The sequence below is a fragment of the Silene latifolia genome, chromosome X (genome assembly GCF_048544455.1).
Source record: "Silene latifolia isolate original U9 population chromosome X, ASM4854445v1, whole genome shotgun sequence".
In the NCBI taxonomy this organism is placed as follows: domain Eukaryota; kingdom Viridiplantae; phylum Streptophyta; class Magnoliopsida; order Caryophyllales; family Caryophyllaceae; genus Silene; species Silene latifolia.
Genome location: NC_133537.1, coordinates 260934089 through 260955159, shown reverse-complemented (window position 1 = coordinate 260955159; position 21071 = coordinate 260934089). Strand labels below are relative to the sequence as shown.

Here is a 21071-nt window from a genome sequence, read left to right as displayed (position 1 = left end):
TAATAGAAATTAAGAAAGAAAAATACCAAACACCCGCCCCTACCAGCCCCCCAACAATCCCAGTGCCCACCGACCCCTCCCCCCTCCGCAGTGCCGACAAATCTCCGGAAGGGTGCCGTCGACCCAAGATCTTCACTCCCCAGCCGCCTACCAATGCTGTGAACCCATGTACTCATTGCCTGTATGTTGCTTTTCATTTTTAATTTCTCGTGTCTGGATTTGGCAATTGGCAATTTAGAATTTGCTTTGTACAAACTAATTCCTTTCGTCATTGGAAGTAGACACACATTAATAGTAAAGAGGAATTTTGCTAGTATTAACTGTTAGTTAATACTTCGTATTACTGTTGTTTTAATCAATTTATTTATGCAATTTGAATGGCAGAAGCTTGAATAGAAATGGAGCAATGGCTATGGCGGGATATTGAGAAAAGGTTAAACACCACCACCACTAGTATTGCTCTTTCTCTCCAAACCCTATCATCTATCAGGTCACTTATTACAAATTCCACAACCTCCGACTCCAGTATCACCGTCCTAATCCAAACCCTAACCGTCATACTCTCCGGCTCTTTCCACCACCAAACTCACCTCCACATTATATCTCTCCTTTCCCAACTCTCCCTCACCCGCCCTCATATCTCATACTCCCTCCCCTTCACCACTCTCCTTTCTTCATCCTCCCCACGCCTCACCGCCGCTACTCTTTCCCTCCTTCTATCAATTCCTGCCTTTGATTTTCATTCTGTTGACCACACCCTCCTTATCTCCCTTTCTTTCCGCCCTTGTATCTCCGTTCGGGTTTGGTTCCTTCACAATGCAGCCAGCTTCAACATTCAGCCTAATTTATTGCTCACTGTGTTTCTAGGCTTTACCAAGGATCCTTATCCCAATGTCAGGGAAGCTGCACTTATGGCCTTGCTCCGTCTTTGCCAGCCTGCCATTGTCATTCAGGACTCTGATGTTGTTGACTTGTGCTATTTTCGTGCTGTTCACCTCCTCTCTGATCCTCAGGATTATGTTCGTCAAGCTGCTGTTCGCTGCGTGAGCCTCTCTTTTTTGTTTTCTTCTTACTTTTATCTTCATTCATTGCTTTTATCATTTCCTTGCATTAAAATTTCTTCTTTCTAAACAACAGATATTCGTTGACAGTAGGAGTAATCGGTTTAATATTGCTAAAGTTGATGCATCGTTTCTGGTATCAAAAATTAAATTATTTGTGGTTTAATTGCTGGAATAGGTGCCGGTGCCAACGGGTGATTTTGAAACTCGGTTTGCGACTTATAATTTTATTCGCACATTTGCAGCGCCAATCAATTTTACGTGACAAGGTGATCTGCAAAAGAAATTAAAGCTGTTTCGTATACTGACTGATTAATCCCACCTGGGGGAAAAGGGTTAGTTATAGGTTGATTATCTTGTATATAACTGGGTAGTTAAAAGTGTTTTATAATTTCAGGCTGGTGAATGGGGACGAATGATTGCTACATTGAAACAAGAGGGACATCAGAGAGACTGGTTTGATTTTGTGTTTCTGCAGGTAATCGTCCTGGATAGTAGATACTTTATACATGACTGTTTTATGAATGTGTGTTGTGGCAAGGATTACATGCTCTTTAATTCTGATTATGATACGTAACTTATCATCCAGCTTTTTGCTTTGGGATTGATTGAGTGGGAATACAAAAGAATATATCATCTCAACTTGAGCTTTACTTGTATATTACACCAAAAGTTGTGACTATGCTTGTAGTCTTCATTATCATTTTGCTACTATATTTCTCTAGTATTATTTTTTCAGCTTTCTTTTTTATATGAATTTGCTAATGCATTTGTTTACCCTTTCAGATCTGCTCTACAGTAAGAGACATGAATGTCAAAGTCCGAGTGGAAGCGTTTACTGCCCTGGGAAAATTTACATGTGTTTCGGAAGATATTTTGTTGCAAGCCCTGTCCAAAAAAGTCCTAGTAAAGGTGAAGGATAAGCAAAACCTAGCTCCGTTCAGTGCAAGGCAATGTAAAATCCATGTTGCCAATGCTGCTGGTGCTTTCATTCACGGCCTTGAAGATGAATTCAATGAGGTAAAATCACACACTAAATTACCTTGTTTACTTATTTAGTTTTAGATTTTACAGCTAGAATGGTAATGGACTAGCTAGTAGAAAGACATTCCTGCTTTTATTTACGTACTCCGTTAGTTTTTGGTCATTCAATTGTTATGTATGTCCTTCTCAGGCCTTAGTTTCACTAAAAGGAAAATGTGAAATTTTCAGTGAAATTGAAGTTGCAACAGGGAAAGAACTCGTGTAGCTAACTATTTAGAACTTGATCTTCTACTCCAGTGCCATGGCATATAGAATCGTGGTCCCCTTGAAACTATTAGAAACCCAAGGTCACTATAGCATATTTATCTGGAAGTAATTGTCGTGTTTATGACCATTCTAGTACAATGTTTATTGACAAAAAATTGCCGATATTCTTGCTCTTGAAGGTAAGTTAACCCTTTATTTTACTACCTTGAAGGTACAACAAGCTGCCTGTGTCACCTTACGCATGATCCCTGTCGTCTCTGGTCAATTTGCTGGGGAAGTTTTTAATATAGTAAGCTATGTTCTGAATGACGACTCAATTATTGTCAGGTTAGAGGCCTTAAAGACACTGCACCATATGGCAGTTTCCGGATGTCTAAAGATGCAAGAGGAACACATTGAAATGGTATGTCCTAAGTACTATGAGTATATATGAAGCTATGTTTTTGAATTTGATAGCCTGATATGTTTTGTCCTAGCGGCATTTTATCTGTTTCAAGAAGCTATTGTTGATGTAATTCAATTGCAGACTCTGTTCATGTGTGTTGAATAACCTGATGAGGGAAGTATTGGTTTAGGACTTTAGGCTAGACAATAAAGTAATATCTGTGATTCTAAATTTTATTGTTTTGAAAGGTTCTGATGCTTGGGAACATGGGATGTCATTGAGGCAAACAGGACTATTTCCCTTGTGAATATTTGCCTGAAAGTCACATGCAAGTGAGCAGCTTGAAACTTGCGTTTCAGGAGGCCAAATATTTCCTCAAGCTTGCAGAGATCACCTCGTTGGTGCTTGAGCCATTACTATGACATATCAGCTGCTTGCTTCATTCACTTGGATTCACTACATCTGCTATTGGACCTAAATTTTAGATGAAAAATATGCGAGAAAAGAAAGGCGGTCACACTTACATGGGAGTGTTTGTGTGTTATTCATACCCAAAATAGAGATGTAGTGAATTAATTTGAATGTATAATATAGGATCGCATAGTGAATCCAAATGAATGGAGGGAGTTTTTGATATTCCACTTATGATGTGATTTCATATTTCTATTTTCTTTGGCGACAGCCTGTGAGGGAAAGAGCCAAAATAATTTTCATTTTCTCCTATTGCAGTTACTTGGTACTCTGGTGGATAACTGTCTGCACATAAGATCCGAAGCAATACGTATAATTGGGTCTGTGAAGTTGCCGTCGCTGAAGCCATCTAAAATGACTGTTGAAAGCCTCTTAGAATGTTTGGACATGTATCCAAAGGTTGTTCCATATACTCAAGCACTTTACTATGTGTTCCCGTGTTGCTCCAACTCTCCGACACGGTGCGTGTCTGACACGTGTCGGAGTGTCGGACATGGCTATTCTGTGTGAATTTTCCTATTTTGTGGTCGAACTTGAAGTGTCGAGGTGTCGTGTCGTGTCGGACATCAACGCGTGTCTGACATGCGACACGGCAGTTACATGAAGTGTCGGAGTAACATAGATGTGTTCTCTGTCAATTAGCTTTGAGAGTGACTTATTTTCCACCAAAATCATGATTTATACATCTCATTCCAGATAATATTCAAAGTCCTTCATCTGTCTTGCTTCTCATTGTCGTCCATGCTCTGATTCTGCCAATCATTGTATGTGCAATTTCAGAGTGAAGCCAATATTTTCCGCGCCTTGTTTGGTGTGGGTCAGAATAATGGAGATCATTCAGTTGGAATTGTTGACAATTTCGACCATGAGGTTAATTCTTCTTTCTCTGTCCTCAATTTATGTGTGTGCACAAGTGCGTGTACTTGTTTTTGTTTGTTTTTAAATCAGATTGGTAACCTATTCTTGTGCTGCCTAGTAAAAGCTATGTAACGATAGCCTCGATAGGGTAAGGCCATAAGATTTTATAAACTAAAATAAGTGAGGTGAACATCATTCCAAGAGCGGATCAAAGACCGAAAATTTAAAATTGGTGGACCGAAGAACGGACCTACAGATTTTGGTTTCGGACCAGACCGAATCCAAAATGTGACTGTCTTGGACCGAAAACCATGATTTCCCTCTATTATGTACACAATAATTAAATTTATATTTCACTTAATCAAATATAATGAATGATCTACAACAACAACAACATTCGAGCCTTAATCCCAAAATGATTTGGGGTCGGTTGACATGAATCATCCTTTAGAACCGTCCCAGGGTGAACGCACACCTCAAAATGCGAATAGAGAAGGGAAAAATGAAAACAAAAGGGAGATCGAAAATGTAATACAAAGTCAAGGTAAACTTACAAGTTTTAAAATCGAATTCCAGATTTCTTTTATAAAAACTTAAAATTTAAATCGAGAGAAAAGTTAAAACGATTTTGAAAACCGAAATAGAATTAAGGATCCGGAATGCCTTAAAAGTAAACCAAGTAAAATATATAAGAAAATGGTTGTTAAAAAAGGTGTAATAAAGGAGAGAAGAACAAATAATCTATAAAATACTATTAAAAGTCATCCTAAAAAATGCCAACTAGACAAAGTCACGTAGGATGTGGAAAAGCCACATAGACATTCACATTGTCACCTTGGTTAAGATTGACACACGCCTATCCAACCATTCTCCACGCAGACATCTATACTATATAGTTAAAAGGCTAATTATACCATTTAATTTTATTCTACATGTTTTAATTAATTTTAATTTATATTGCTTACTTGATTAATGACATTTGACAACGTAACATTAACTTATAAAATTAACATTTTAATTGAATGTTTTGTAATAAAACATGTTAATGAATTGATTAAAGTTTTTCATAGTTTTTTTTTTTTTAATTTAGTTTCATATGATGAAATATTAGTTGAAAATATTGTATTATTTTTTTTTTTTTGGTAAAAAGTTAAACTTAACTTTCCTGAAATTGTACCACTTAAAATTTACACCTACATCTATTTATTTAAGATCGTTATACAAACTCTTTTAATTAAAAAAAAAATTGTGAAGTTTAATACTCCCTCCGTCCCGGTCAATTGTTGTCCTTTGATTTTGGCACAAAGACCAAGGAAAGAGGAGGGGCGAATTACTAGATGACAAGTGGAACAAATTGAGTGTGAATGATCAAATTGCTCATCAAGTTCATTTTTAAAATAGAAAAGACAACAATTGACTGAGACACCTTAAAATAGAAAAGGACACAAATGACCGGGACAGAGGTAGACCTGGCAAACAGATCGGGTCGTGTCGGGTTCGTGTTCGTGTCACATGTAAATGGGTCACAGACCCTCCAACCCAAACCCAAACCCGACCCAATTAAATTTCGTGTCGTGTTCGTGTCGACCCACTTACATAAATGGATCATTAAGTCTCAATCCTAACCCATTAATTTCGTGTCGGGTTCGGATCGTGTTTTCGTGTCTTGTCCATATTTGGAAAGTTTAAGTATATTTATGCGATGAAATATCAAGAAAAATTAGGATTAATTTAGTAAGCAGATCTTTCGTGTCGGGTTCGTGTTTAGAGAGCTCAACCCAAACCCAACCCAATTAAATATCGTGTCGTGTTCGTGTCGACCCACTTACATAAATGGGTCATTAAGCCTCAACCCAAACCCGTTAATTTCGTGTCGGGTTCGTGTCGTGTTTTCGTGTCGTGTCAGAGGGAGTAATATTCTTAAAAGTAAAGGTATGACATTTTATTTCAACCACTGTTTAAGATCAATAATAATAATAATAATTCATTAACATTTTTTCCTATTTGTTTTATCTCTTGAGCTCCTCACTAATGATTTATCTTATTTAATAATACTTATAACTCAAAAATAAATGAAAATGCAAATTAAAAGATGGGAATCAATAGTTTATAGTGGCTATTAAACCTACAATAGTTTCCATTCACTAATCCTCCATTTAATAACTATTACTCATGAACTTCCAAATTACAAACTATATTTCATGGTTGAATTAAAAAATTCCAAAAAAAAAAGATGTAACTTACCAAAATTCACAACAAAATTTCTTAATTTACAATTAAAATTCCCATTTTACAATAAAAAAATGTTCGTGAATCGATTAACATTTTTCATAGTAATATAGCTCATAAAAGTTATACATTTATGTATTTATTTAAAATTATACAAAGTTGAAAAGAAAAACAAATGAGTAGCTTAATAATATTCTTAAACGTAAAATTATGGCATTTTATATTCAACCATTATTTAAGTTCAACCCACGATAATTTTCACATAAGTCCAATGGTTTTCTTAAAGGCATCGTCGAATTTTCTCACAACTCTCTTCTAATTCCCTGCCTTAGCCTAACCGTTACTCCATTTAACTCTCATACTAATTTTGCAATAATTCCTACCACAATAAAGATTATATAAAGCAACCTATTATATACAACCTTTTGAATGCTTTTTTTTTTTTTTTTTTTTTTTTTTTTTTTTCTAATTAATATTTATGTCATTTAAGTTTGTGAACACTAATTTTAGTGTACATCATTTAACTTCCAAATTAGCATTATTTAGCCTCTTCTATTTAAGATCGCCTCATTTGTTTTCCTCCAAAACAATCATTTCCCTCCATTGTGCCCTCTCCGTCACCATACTCTCCTCAAGCTCCAGAAATCTCATATCGTGCTCGATCACTCTCAACCATGTCTGTCTCCGTCTCCCTCTACCTCTAGGGACCTTTTCTGCCCTCCAAGCCTTCAGCCTCCTAACTGGTGCGTCCATAGCTCTCCTTCTCACATGGCCAAACCATCTTAGTCGATTTTCCATCATCTTGTCCTCTATTGTCGCCACTTTTACCTTTTCCATAATCACCTCATTCCTTAATCGATCTTTCATTGTATGTCTGAACATCCACCTCTAACATACGCATCTCCGCCACACTCATCTTTTGAATGTGACAATGTTTCACGGCCCAACACTCGGAACACTCGGGACCGTAAAGTAAGGCAGGTCTAATTGCCTTGCGATAAAATTTTCCCTTTAATCTTTGGGGCATTTCTTTATCGCATAAAAACCCTGAAGCACTCTTTTCTATGAGCCACATCTCCGTCTAACTCCCCATTCTTTTGAATAATAGATCCTAGGTATCCGAAGAAATCTGACCCCTGAACATCCCCATCGAAAATAATACTCCCCGCCTCTCTCGATCTCGACCTGCCACTTCACTTTAGTGAACCGACACCTCAAATACTCGGTCTTACTCTGCTAGCCTAAACCCACGAGTCTCTCTAAAGTCTGCCTCCACAATTCCAACTTTCTCTCCACCCCTCTTTCGTCTCATCAATCAGCACAATATCATCGGCAAACATCATACACCAAGGGATGTCGTCCTGAATATCCCTTGTCAACTCATCCATAACTATAGTAAAGAGAAAAGGATTAAGTGCGGAACTTTGATGCACCCCGACGGTAATGGGAAATTCTTCCGTTCTCCCAACATTAGTGCGAACACTTGCACTAGCCCCCTCATACATGTCCTTTATGAGGTCTATGAGGTCAATATATTTTCGAGACACACCCTTTCTCGCTAAAGCCCACCAAAGCACTTCTCTTGGTACCCTATCATATGCCTTTTCCAAGTCAATAAAAACCATATACAAGTCCTTCTTGTCCCGATGGTGTTCCATCAACTGTCTCATGATAAAAATCGCATCCATAGCCGATCTCCCGGGCATAAATCCAAATTGGTTATCCGAGATGTCTACACATCTCCTAAGCCTTTGCTCGATTATCCGCTCCCATAACTTCATCGTATGACTCATAAGTTTAATTTCCCGATAATTGGAACACTCTTGAACATCACCTTTGTTCTTGTACAAAAGGACAAGAGTACTTCTCCTCCAAGCTGATGGCATCTTGTTGCTCTTCCAAATCTTGTTGAAGAGCATGGTTACCCATTCGATTCCTTTCTCCCCGAAGCACCTCCAAACTTCTATGGGTATACCATCCGGTCCCCCTTCTTTCTTTGACCCCATCTTCCTTAACACCTTTCTAACTTCACTCTTTTGTATTCTACGCACAAATTCCCGATTAACCATGCTTGGTGTTACTTCTACATCCCCAAAACCTTGCTCCTGATGTCCATTGAATAAAGTATCAAAGTAAGAACTCCATCTAGCCTTTATTTCGTTATCCTGAACGAGAACCTTGTCGTTCATATCTTTCACACACCTAACTCTCCCAATATCCCTCATCTTTCGGTCTAAGTATCAAGTAAGAACTTCATCTAGCCTTTATTTCGTTATCCTGAACCAGAACCTTGTCGTCCATATCTTTCACACACCTAACTCTCCCAATATCCCTCGTTTTTCGGTCTCTTATGCGAACCGGTTTATAGATATCTTTCTCTCCTTCTCTCGTGTCCAAGCTGGCATACACTTCTTGGGCTCGTCTTGCCTCCTTGTACTTTTCAAAGTTCTCATCACTCATGCATTTCCCCAAAACCTTATAGCATTCACGTTGTCTTTATCGCTTGTCTCACCTCCTCGTTCCACCAAGATGTGTCCTTACTTCATGGTCTATTCCCTTTAGATTCCCCTAACACCTCCCTCGCCAAATCCTTTACAACATGCTCCAATTTATCCCACGTTGCATCAATATCTTTCTCCTTATAATCCGACCAAATATCGCTACTTCCGACCTTATCCAAAAACGCTTGTTGGTTTTCCCCTTATAGCTTCCACCACCTGATTCGTGCCTTACCGATTATCTTTCTCTTCCTCAAGTCTCTCTTACCCCGAAAATCAAGCACCACTAGTCTATGTTGTGTCGCGGCACTTTCCCCAGGTATGACCTTGCAATCGGTGTACTCTTTCCTCCACACATATAAGTCACCAAATGGGAATGCCTTTTCTCGTACCAAGTGTTCATTATACCCAAGTCATATGCCAAAGCAAAGTCTAATATGTTACTTCCTGCTTTATTTCTCTCCCCGAACCCAAAACCCCCATGAATGCTCTCGAAGCCAACTCGACTAGTACCCACATGCCCATTGAGGTCGCCACCAATGATCAATTTCTCTCCAATAGGGACTCGTTCTACAACCTCTTACCTCTCCACCAATGATCAATTTCTCTCCAATGAATGATCTACCATTGTTTAAATTAGATAACCTTTAATATTAAGTTGTGTTACGTTGGCACGGTAAGGTGTCGTGACACGCACCCCAACGATTATAACATTGACACGGCTTTGACAATTAGGCACGAAATAGCGATGAAATCTTACCTTTAGATTGCGGCGATGGTTTGTTCGAGGCTTACAAACATTGCAAGGCGGCGTGGTGGACAAGTGCAGTGAGTGAGGTGGCAAGCGAGTGTCTCATCGTTAGGGTTTGCGTTGTCTTATGCTTTGGTATAGTTGTTTTAATAAGTGGCCTTTGGTTTATGAGCTTTATCTAACCGCCTCACCCTTTTAATGATGTGGCATATTTCTATGTTTAATTCTAGGTCCACATTGACGAGAGAATGGCAAGTGGGGTAATGATGGGTAGTGGACTCTAATGCCCCTCACCAATTTTATTTTGACATTTGAGTTTTGACATGCTTCTCACAGTCGTGTCGTGTCCACTTTGTAGGTCAAGACACTCTGTTTACCGTGTTCACATATCCTAAAATTTCAGGAATTACGTGTCCGATATTTCGACGGCTGTTGCACACCGACACTTGTCGGTGTGTTTGAGTAACACATATTAAGCTTATAATGTCTTTGGAAGCTAACTTACTCAATTGTCTGGTAAAAGTTATAAGGATTAGTCTAATATAAGAGCAAATTCGGTCCATTCAGTTTGAACTCAATTGACAACTTGGTCCGAAGACTGAAACTACAAAAGATGAGGACCGAGGACCGGACCTAAATGAATTTGGTCTGGGTTTGGATCTTATCCGGTCTATTTTACCGGTTTGAACCTAAGCTTTCGCAGCCCTAATTCATTCAAACATATTGTTGGATTTTTGAAAGTGTGCAAAAAATGATCTGTGTTCTAGAGGTGGTGTTATTGCATTGGGTGCGAAACCACAAAGACTAAGGGGGTGTTTGATAAGAGGTATTCAAGAAAGGGAAAGGAAATGGACCATTACCATTCTCTTTGTTGATGTTTGTTTGATACCTGTTTCCATACGCTTTACCCCTTTTTCAGATTAGTTATACCACCCATTCCCTTAGACTGATTCCCCCATGCCCCCAAGAGTTTCCCAAACTCAAGCCTAAAAACCGCATTAGGTGGTTTATTGGGGTGGGGAAGGGATATCTAGGGTTGTGTGAGCGGTTCAGTAGGTAGGGATGTAAATTCTGGCTGGAGTGAGTGTGATGGGGAAGGAAACGCCGACGAATGGGACGGAGGGGGTGCCGTCACTGTCACTAACGGTGATAGCGGTGGGGGTGGTTTCATGGTAGTGGCAGTGGAGTTGGGGTGGTTAGTGGGTTAGAGAAATATTTTGTCATTGTCTTACCTATTCAATACCAAAAACACGCGAAGGAATGAAGGTTTATTCCTTATTTCCCATTTGTTGTTTCCATTCCCTTACTCCTTCACGAACAAACACTGATACATGAGGGACATGAGCATAAGTTCAAAACGAAAGTTCAAGTCACTCTTGTCATTCAGATTCGTTCACTTGATTTAAAAGCTCAATATCTCCGAAAATATGGCTATTTTTGGTGTGATGTGTGTTGGAGATGAAACTACATGATGTTAGCTTTCCAACGAATGGTCATACGCCTTATTTGGTGAAGTAACGAAGGAGATATGATTGTTTTAAGTTGAGCTGTCCAACTTCTACGCGGGTGACGTACTCACTCAAGTTTACTTCCCTAAATCGAGTCATATTATTAGTTTTCTTATTTTATTTTGCCTAATAAGTTTAAGGTAGTGTTTATTTTCTTATTGTTTCTTTCCTAATTTTAGCAAGTTGTGATAAGGCAATTTTGCCAATTCTCTAAGGGTCGAGTTTAGGAAAGTTGTTTTTAGGCAGTTTTAGGAGTCCTCTTAGTCGTCCTACTCTACTATAAATAGAGGGCTTTGTATTCAGTTTTATTAATTGAAGTTTGAGAGTTAATTCAAGTTTTATACTTTGTGTGTTCTAATTGCTTGCGAGTTATTAGATTTATTATTTCGTTCTTGCGAGGGTGAGATAATACACATTCATCCTTGTGAGGTTGCGTGACATTCGTGTTCAGTTTCGAGTTCCTTGCGAGGGAGGAGAGTTGTTCACGTCATATCCTAGTTTTAGTTGAGGGGTCTTACGAGATTGTCGCAACTAATTCATATCCTTTATTTTTCGTGCATATTTCATACAAAAAAACACCAAAAACAATTAATTCTGTTGCGTATTTCTTTAAATTAAAACTAACATAAAAAGTCGAGTAGTTTTACAACTCGTGGTTATTTTACATCAAACACCCCCTAAGCTAGTATACTTAGATAAAATCTGGTAAATTTTACTTTGTACATGCTTTGTTAATTATATTAATTCGTTTTATTATGAAACATTTATTTGCTATGAGTATCTTGTATGATTATCGATTCGTAATCATTGGTGATTTGACTCATAATAGTTGCGTGGTAATTGATTATCCATGATGTGTACTTTATCCGTTATGTGTTAGGGAACATGGTTAAGCTTTTTGTAAAAGTTATGAAGTTCTTATTTTGCCAAATGGAGATAACTTGTCATAGATGCCTTGTCTGTCAAATAACTCCTAACTCAATGTTGGTATTGATGCCTTTCCCCCTGGACTTTCTTAATTAGTCAGTAGTTGCCTCTAGTTAAGCTCTTTTATCAACTAGCTCCATTCTCGCTCGTCTCTTCCGAATATCGTGGAAGATATTTCCAGTTTCTAACTAAATAGTAAACCTATTCTCGTATTTTTTTTTTATTTGTAAGCTTCGAATGTATTTTCATGTGGGGCCACTTTACAGGTAATCCATTAACACATGATGATAGCTGTATAGACGAAGCAATTATGCACCGGCACATATTTGTCGCTGTTTACACATTTGCCATTTTATTTGACATATTTAGTGTTTTTATTTAATTTTAAAAAAATTAAGGTAAGCAAGGGGAAGGACCTGGCGAAAAAGAGGAGAAATCGTCTGCAATTGATTTTATGCGCTCCTATAAAACCTGCATCCAACCGCCATTAATAAGTAATGGAAATAGTTGAGCTTGAAATTAGCGAAGTAAATAGGTAGAAGATGAATCACAGAAATCTCGCTAGTACACTGATAATGGCGAAAGAAGATGAATCACAGAAACGGAATGAAATTAAGGATGAATTGAAATGAATACTATTGAATCGAAAGTACCTAAACTGAGGAGGATAATGGCGGTCGGAAGCGCAGTAGTAATGGCGGTTTGAAGCTCGTTGAAAGCTCGGTAGTAATGGCGGAAAAGATGAGTGAGCTGAAGAAAAGTTTGAAGACAAAGAAAACAAGCGAAAAAAAATGAACGAGTAAATGAGGGTGAAGCGTTAGTTGGGGAGTATATAGAGGGGAAACGTGTTAACATCTGGTGCATCTGTAATAATAAGATCCAATGGTTTAGAAAGGGTTCAGCCGCCTTACCTTAAGGAGGGTGGCTCAGATGATTCAATTTCTATATATATATATATATATATATATATATATATATATAGAATTAGGTTCAAATGAGTCCACCTTCCTTAGGTGAGTCCATGAGTCCTAATCTTAGCCATTAGATTATAACAAAATCAATGGCTAAGATTAATTCTGAAAATAAATGACCTATATAAAACACAACAAACCCTAATTCTATTCATTTTACATCTCCCACTTATCTTTCTTCCTCCCTTTCTCTCTCTACCTCCCACATGCCACAAAGACCTCCGTTCGGCCGTTCCTCCACCGCCACCACGCCAACACTAAGCCAACACTACCTCACTGCCTCCACGCCCTTTTCTCGCATCACCGGCCCACCACGACATCCCCTCCGCGCCTGCCTCACCTGCTGCCGCTGCCTCCTCTTCTCTTTTTTTTTTTTTTGTTGGTTGTTGTCACGGTGGTAGTTAGGGGGTAGTGGTGGTTGTTTTCTTGTGGTGGTTTTGTCGGTAGTGGGCGTGACTCGGTGGTGGTAGTTTTTTTTTTTTTTTTTTTTTTTTTTTGGTGTTTTCGGCGTGGTTGTTGCCGCCTTTTTTTTTTTTTTTTTTTTGATGTGTGTCGTGGTGGTTGTTAGGTTGTGCCTCCTATCTCCCTTCTCTCTTTTTTTCAGATCTATGTCGAGTGTTGGTGGTGGGTCTGGTGGTTGTTGGTGAGGCTGCCGCCTGTCTCTTTCTCTTTTTTTTTTTTTTTTTTTTTTTTTTTTTCAGATCTATATGGTGGTTGGTGGTGGTAGTAAAGGTAGGGTGATCGGTGGGTTAGTTGTGGTGATGGTGGTGATGTGGTGGTGTGCGGCTTCTTTTTTTTCAGATTGGTGCGTGGTGGCGTGGGGACGTCACGGTGGTTGGTGGTGGTTACCACGGTGGTTGGTGGTGGTTATGCTTATATGGACTAAAAGACTTAAATTACATAATTTCAATCCTAAAAAACATAAAGTTTTAAAAAATATGACTAAAGTTACAATCGTAAAATATTAAAGTTATATTTATAAAATTACAATATTTACATAAAATTTATAAAATGGTAAATTAAATAAATTCACCTAAAAAATTAAAGTTTCAATTTTTTGGATTAAAGTTTTACTCGTAAAACATTAAAGTTATAAAATTATAATATTTACATAAAATTTATAAATCGTTAAAATTAAATAAATTCACCTAAAAAAAATTAAAGTTTCAATTTTTTTGATTAAAGTTTTACTCGTAAAACATTAAAGTTATATTTATAAATATGTAAAATTAAATAAATTTAAATTTTTATATTAAAAATTGTCAAAAAAATTAAAGTTTTAATTTTTAGTATTAAAGTTTTACTCGTAAAACATTAAAGTTACATTTAAAAAATGAGTAAAATTAAAAAAATTAAAATTTTTTTATTAAAAATTGCCTAAAAAAATTAAAGTTTCAATTTTTCGCATTAAAGTTTCACTCGTAAAACACTAAAATTACATTTAAAAATCAATTTTATATATTTAAAATAAAATTTTATAACATAAATTTAAATTTTTATTTATAAAATGACCTTAAATGTTAAAGTTATAATTATAAAGAATTGAAGTTACACTCATAAATTAAAGTTACATTTATAAAACATTAAAGTTTTCATCTTAAAATTTTAAAATCTCAACCTTTAATCCTAGAAGATCAATGGCTAAGATTAGGACTTAGTGGACTCACCATTTTAGATGGACTCATTAGAACTTGCCTCTATATATATATATATATATATATATATATATATATATATATATATATATAGAGAAGAGATCAACTAAGGCCAAAAGATATATTGAGTTCATAAGTTCTATTATGAGCCATTGGATGGAGGGAGATGGAGGGATGAGATCAACCCCAAAAAAGTGTGTTTATAAGCTAATCTCACCATCTCTCTCCTCCTTCACTAATCCACTCTAATTAATCACTAATTTACTATATATTTGTTTTCCACTCATCCATTTCTCTTTCATCTTACACATTTCATTTCTCTCTTCTCTCAAACTCTAAAAAAAAAACCCAAAAATCCAAATAAATAAAAAACCCAAAAAATCCAAATAAATCAAAAAACTCAAATAAATCATTCATTCCTCTCTTCCTCATTCACCACCACCCACCACCACCCCACCCGACACCAACTAACCACCCACCACCCCCGCCGCCGCCACCCCACCGCCGTTGCGTTTTTTTTTTTTTTTTTTTTTTTTTTTTTTTCCAACACGTTTTTTTTTTTGTGTTAATTTGTATGTTTTGAGTTGTTTTTTCCATTCATTATTTTTTTTGTCTTTTATTTTATTTTAGTTGTCTTTTATTTTGTTAGTTCTCATTTATTATTCATTTTCTTAAATCTCTTTTTGGTATACGTTTTTTTTAAGATTTCGTGTTTTAAATCTCGTTTTTTTTTGTGAGATACTTTTTTTTTCATCTAAGACAATAATGGACTAAAGTTATACAAAAATGAACCAAAGTTATACAAAAATAGACCAAAGTTATACAAAAAAAGACTAAAGTTATACAAAAATTGGACTAAAGTTATACAAAAAACTGGACTAAAGTTATACAAAAAATGGACCAAAGTTATACAAAAATGGACCAGAGTTATACAAAAATGCACCAGAGTTATACAAAAATGCACCAGAGTTATACAAAAATGCACCAAAGTTATACAAAAAAAGACCAAAGTTATACAAAAAAAGACTAAAGTTATACAAAAAATTGGACTAAAGTTATACAAAAAATGAACCAAAGTTATACAAAAATGAACCAAAGTTATACAAAAATGAACCAAAGTTATATAAAAATGAACCAAAGTTATACAAAAAATCGACCAGAGTTATACAAAAATCGACCAGAGTTATACAAAAAATGGACCAAAGTTATACAAAAAATGGACTAAAGTTATACAAAAATGAACCAAAGTTATACAAAAATGAACCAAAGTTATACAAAAATGGACTAAAGTTAGTCCATATTTGTATAACTTTGGTTCATTTTTGTATAACTTTAGCCCATTTTTTGTATAACTTTGGTGCATTTTTGTATAACTCTGGTCGATTTTTGTATAACTTTGGTTCATTTTTATATAACTTTGGTTCATTTTTGTATAACTTTGGTTCATTTTTGTATAACTTTGGTTCATTTTTTGTATAACTTTAGTCCAATTTTTTGTATAACTTTAGTCTTTTTTTGTATAACTTTGGTCTTTTTTTGTATAACTTTGGTTCATTTTTGTATAACTTTGGTGCATTTTTGTATAACTCTGGTGCATTTTTGTATAACTCTGGTGCATTTTTGTATAACTCTGGTCCATTTTTGTATAACTCTGGTCCTTTTTTGTATAACTTTGGTCCATTTTTTGTATAACTTTAGTCCAATTTTTGTATAACTTTGGTCCATTTTTTGTATAACTTTGGTTCATTTTTGTATAACTTTAGTCCATTTTTTTGTATAACTTTGGTTCATTTTTGTATAACTTTGGTTCATTTTTGTATAACTTTAGTCCTTTTTTGTATAACTTTGGTCTATTTTTGTATAACTTCAGTCCTTTTTTGTATAACTTCAGTCCTTTTTTGTATAACTTCAGTCCATTTTTGTATAACTTTAGTCCTTATTTGAATAACTTTTGTCCTTATTTGTATAACTTCAATCATTTTTTGTATAATTGTAGTCCAAATTTGTATAACTTTAGTCCAAAATTGTATAACTTTAGTCCTTATTTGTATAACTTTAGTCCTTATTTGTATAACTTCAGTCCAAATTTGTGTAATTTTAGTCCAAAATTGTATAACTTTATTCCATAAGAGTATAACTTCAGTCATAAAATGTATAACTTTAGTCATAAAATGTATAACTTTAGTCGTAAATAGTAAAAAAATCAAACAATAAAAAAAATCAAATCAAAACATAACACAAATCATAAAATCAAACAAATAAAAAAACTTGAATAACAATAATAAAAACCAAATAACAATAATAACAATAACAAAACAAAAAACCAAATAACAATCACAAAAAACCAAATCTAAAATCTAAAAAAAAACCAAATAACAAAACCAAATTTAAATATCGTGTGTATAACTCTAATGCACGCAGTGTATAACTTTAATGGACAAGATGTATAACTTTAGTCCAAAAAATCAAATAACAATAACAACCAAATAAAAAATAAAAAATAAAAACAAAAAACCAAAACAAAAAACAAAAACAAAACAAAGAACAAAAACAATGTTCTACACACGATATACTTTGTTTTGAACAAAAACAATGTTCTACACACGATATTTAAACAAAAAACAAAGAAGAAAAAACCTACTGTTTATGATTATCAAAACAAAGTATATGAAAACAATGAGTATAGGTGGAGATTCAAAAGCAACAAAGTATATGAAAATTGGATTAAATTCAACGAATTTAAACCCCTTTTTTGTAGATCTGGAAAGAGAGGAGGAAGAAGAAAGGATGGTGCGTGGTGGTGTAGGTGGAGATTCGGTGGTGAAGTGAGACGGCGGTGGTGGAGATCGGAAGGTTAGGTCGTGAGTGAGGTCGTGGTGTGTGGTGCGGCGGTGAGGTCGTGAGTGAGGTGTTGGTGGTGGCGTGCGCGGCAGGCGGCTACACGGAGGGCGAAAGTGGCATTGGTGACGGTGGTTTGGTGCGGAGGTCGGATGGTGGACGGTAGTAGGAATGACGGTGGTTGTTGTGGTGGGTGATAAAGAGGAGAGGAAGGAAGGTGGTGGCCGGGTTGGGTGGTGGTCAGCCGGAGGTGTGGAAGAGGGAGTGGGTATTTTTTTGGGTATTTTTTTGTTGATTTGGTTTTTTTTTGTTTTGTGAGAATGAGAGGGAAATGAGAGAGAATGAGTGAATGAGAGAGAAGTGAGAGGGTGAATTATGAGGAAGTGAGAAGGGAGAATTAGAAGGAGGATGGAGTTATACAAATTAGGATGGAGTTGTACATGAATTAGGAAGGGAGATTAGGGAGGGAGATTTATGGCCATCCATTGAGATGTAATCTCATCCCTCCATCCCTTCCATCCAAAGGCCCTTATAAGGACTTAGGGACTCAATGGATGTAAGGGCCTTATAAGAACTGCTCTCTCTCTCTCTCTCTCTCTCTATATATATATATATATATATATATATAGAGATAGGATCATGTAAGTCCTACTCTTTTGGTTGAGTCCTTGAGTCCTCATCCAAGCCATTGGATCAAACAAAATGAAGGGCCAAGATTAAAACAAAATGAATGGGCTAGATATAAAAGGAACACAAACCCTAATCACTTCTCACTCTTTCATTCACATCACTCCTCTCACTCTCTCTCTTCATCCTGACCAAAAAAAAAAAAAAAAAAAAAAAAAAAAACTCCACACCAACCGTCACCACCGGTCCCACGCCGCCACCATCCGTGCTTTGCCACCACGTCACTCCCCTTCCTCTTCTCCGCCCTTCACGACACCACCACCAGTCACCTCGCCTTTCTCTTTCTCTCTCGTTCACGGCACCGCCCCATCTCCTTCTCCTTTTTTTTTTTTTTTTTCAGATCTGAAAAAAATAAATGTTATTGGTTGTTGGTTGTTGATGGTGGGTTTTAGGGTTTAGGGTCGTGGTGGGTTTTTCGATTTTTTTTTTCTTTTTTTTTTTTGCCGCGTGGGGGAAGGAGAAGGGGGTGGTGGTGGCGGTTGTGATTGTTGGTTGTGTCGTGGTGGGTTTTAGGGTTTAGGGTCGTGGTGGGTTTTTGGCGGTTGTGATTGTTGGTTGTGTCGTGGTGGGTTTTAGGGTTTAGGGTCGTGGTTGGTTTTTCGATTTTTTTTTTTTTTTTTTTTGCCGCGTGGGGGAAGGAGAAGGGGGTGGTGGCAGTTGTGGTGCGTGGTGGGTCTGCCGCGTCAATCTTTTTTTTTTTTTTTTTTTTTTTTCAGATCTGAAATAAAAAGTGGCTTGGGTTGTTGTTGGTTGTTGCGGTTTGGAGGTGGTGGTGGTGATGAGGTGGTTGTGGCAGGAGGTGATAGGATGATGTTGGTGGTGGTTGAGAAAGAAAGTTAGTAGTATAAATTTACATTTTTGGGACTAAAGTTACAAATTTAAGTACTAAAGTTACAAATTCAAGGATTATAGTTACATTAGTAGGTCAATAAAATTACAGCTTTGTTGGCTAAACTAACAACTCATGGCTAAAGTTACATTCTTGAAAAACAAAAGTTACAATTGAAAGGACTAAAGTTACAATATTAATGTATATTAATTCAAATTTTTACATATATAAACCACCATACGACTAAAATTATGATTCTAACGACTAAAATTACGACTCCAACAACTAGAATTACACTTAAAAAAGTAGGTAAAGTTACACCCATAAAAATTAAAAATATAAATTTACTTAAGAAACATCATAGAATTAAAGTTACGCCTTCAACGACTTAAGTTATACTAAAAAGGGGTAAAGTTACACTCATAAAAATTATAAATTCAAATTTTTCTTAGAAACATCATACAACTAAAGTTACACCTTCAAATGACTAAAGTTACACTTTAAAGGGGTAAAGTTACCCTCATAAAAGTATATAAATTCAAATTTATATATAAAACCACCCTACAACTAAAGTTACAATTTAAATGACTAAAATTACATTCGTAAAACAATAAAATTACATATTCTTTTGTTAAAATTACATAAATCAAATTTCTAAATTCAAAATTTTATATACACAATGACTTTAAAATGTAAAAAATATCCTCATAAAGTAATAAATGACTAAAGTTACACTTATCAAGTAGTAAAGTTACTGATCGAAAAAATGATTGGCTAAGAATAGGACTTATGGACTCAACCAAATTTGTGGACTCATTTGAACCTGACTCTATATATATATATATATATATATATAGAGAGAGAGAGAGAGAGAGCAGTTCTTATAAGGCCCTTACATCCATTGAGTCCCTAAGTCCTTATAAGGGCCTTTGGATGGAAGGGATGGAGGGATGAGATTACATCTCAATGGATGGCCATAAATCTCCCTCCCTAATCTCCCTTCCTAATTCATGTACAACTCCATCCTAATTTGTATAACTCCATCCTCCTTCTAATTCTCCCTTCTCACTTCCTCATAATTCACCCTCTCACTTCTCTCTCATTCACTCATTCTCTCTCATTTCCCTCTCATTCTCACAAAACAAAAAAAAACCAAATCAACAAAAAAATACCCAAAAAAATACCCACTCCCTCTTCCACACCTCCGGCTGACCACCACCCAACCCGGCCACCACCTTCCTTCCTCTCCTCTTTATCACCCACCACAACAACCACCGTCATTCCTACTACCGTCCACCATCCGACCTCCGCACCAAACCACCGTCACCAATGCCACTTTCGCCCTCCGTGTAGCCGCCTGCCGCGCACGCCACCACCAACACCTCACTCACGACCTCACCGCCGCACCACACACCACGACCTCACTCACGACCTAACCTTCCGATCTCCACCACCGCCGTCTCACTTCACCACCGAATCTCCACCTACACCACCACGCACCATCCTTTCTTCTTCCTCCTCTCTTTCCAGATCTACAAAAAAGGGGTTTAAATTCGTTGAATTTAATCCAATTTTCATATACTTTGTTGCTTTTGAATCTCCACCTATACTCATTGTTTTCATATACTTTGTTTTGATAATCATAAACAGTAGGTTTTTTCTTCTTTGTTTTTTGTTTAAATATCGTGTGTAGAACATTGTTTTTGTTCAAAACAAAGTATATCGTGTGTAGAACATTGTTTTTGTTCCTTTTATATCTAGCCCATTCATTTTGTTTTAATCTTGGCCCTTCATTTTGTTTGATCCAATGGCTTGGATGAGGACTCAAGGACTCAACCAAAAGAGTAGGACTTACATGATCCTATCTCTATATATATTATATATAGAGATAGGATCATGTAAGTCCTACTCTTTGGTTGAGTCCTCGAGTCCTCATCCAAGCCATCGATCAAACAAAATGAAGGGCCAAGATTAAAACAAAATGAATGGGCTAGATATAAAAGGAACACAAACCCTAATCACTTCTCACTCTTTCATTCACATCACTCCTCTCACTCTCTCTCTTCATCCTGACCAAAAAAAAAAAAAAAAAAAACTGACTCCACACCAACCGTCACCACCAGTCCCACGCCGCCACCGGTCCGTCGTGCCA

General features: G+C 36.4%; 1 protein-coding gene across 5 annotated transcripts in view; it reads left to right on the top strand.

Moving 5' to 3' along the window:
• Positions 1-21071, top strand: part of LOC141623941 (protein SIEL-like) — a 44464-nt gene continuing 23393 nt past the window's right edge. Inside the window, exons 1-9 of one of the 5 annotated variants that reach the window (XM_074440103.1) lie at positions 2-181; positions 385-433; positions 868-1043; positions 1240-1330; positions 1459-1539; positions 1848-2081; positions 2524-2715; positions 3427-3567; positions 3949-4038. In XM_074440103.1, coding sequence (XP_074296204.1) covers positions 892-1043; positions 1240-1330; positions 1459-1539; positions 1848-2081; positions 2524-2715; positions 3427-3567; positions 3949-4038 — 981 coding nt within the window. In that variant the 5' untranslated portion in view covers positions 2-181; positions 385-433; positions 868-891. Of the gene's footprint in view, positions 182-384; positions 1044-1239; positions 1331-1458; positions 1540-1847; positions 2082-2523; positions 2716-3426; positions 3568-3948; positions 4039-21071 lie in introns of those variants that run through there. The other 4 variants (XM_074440101.1, XM_074440100.1, XM_074440102.1 and 1 more) reach the window with 4 other exon arrangements.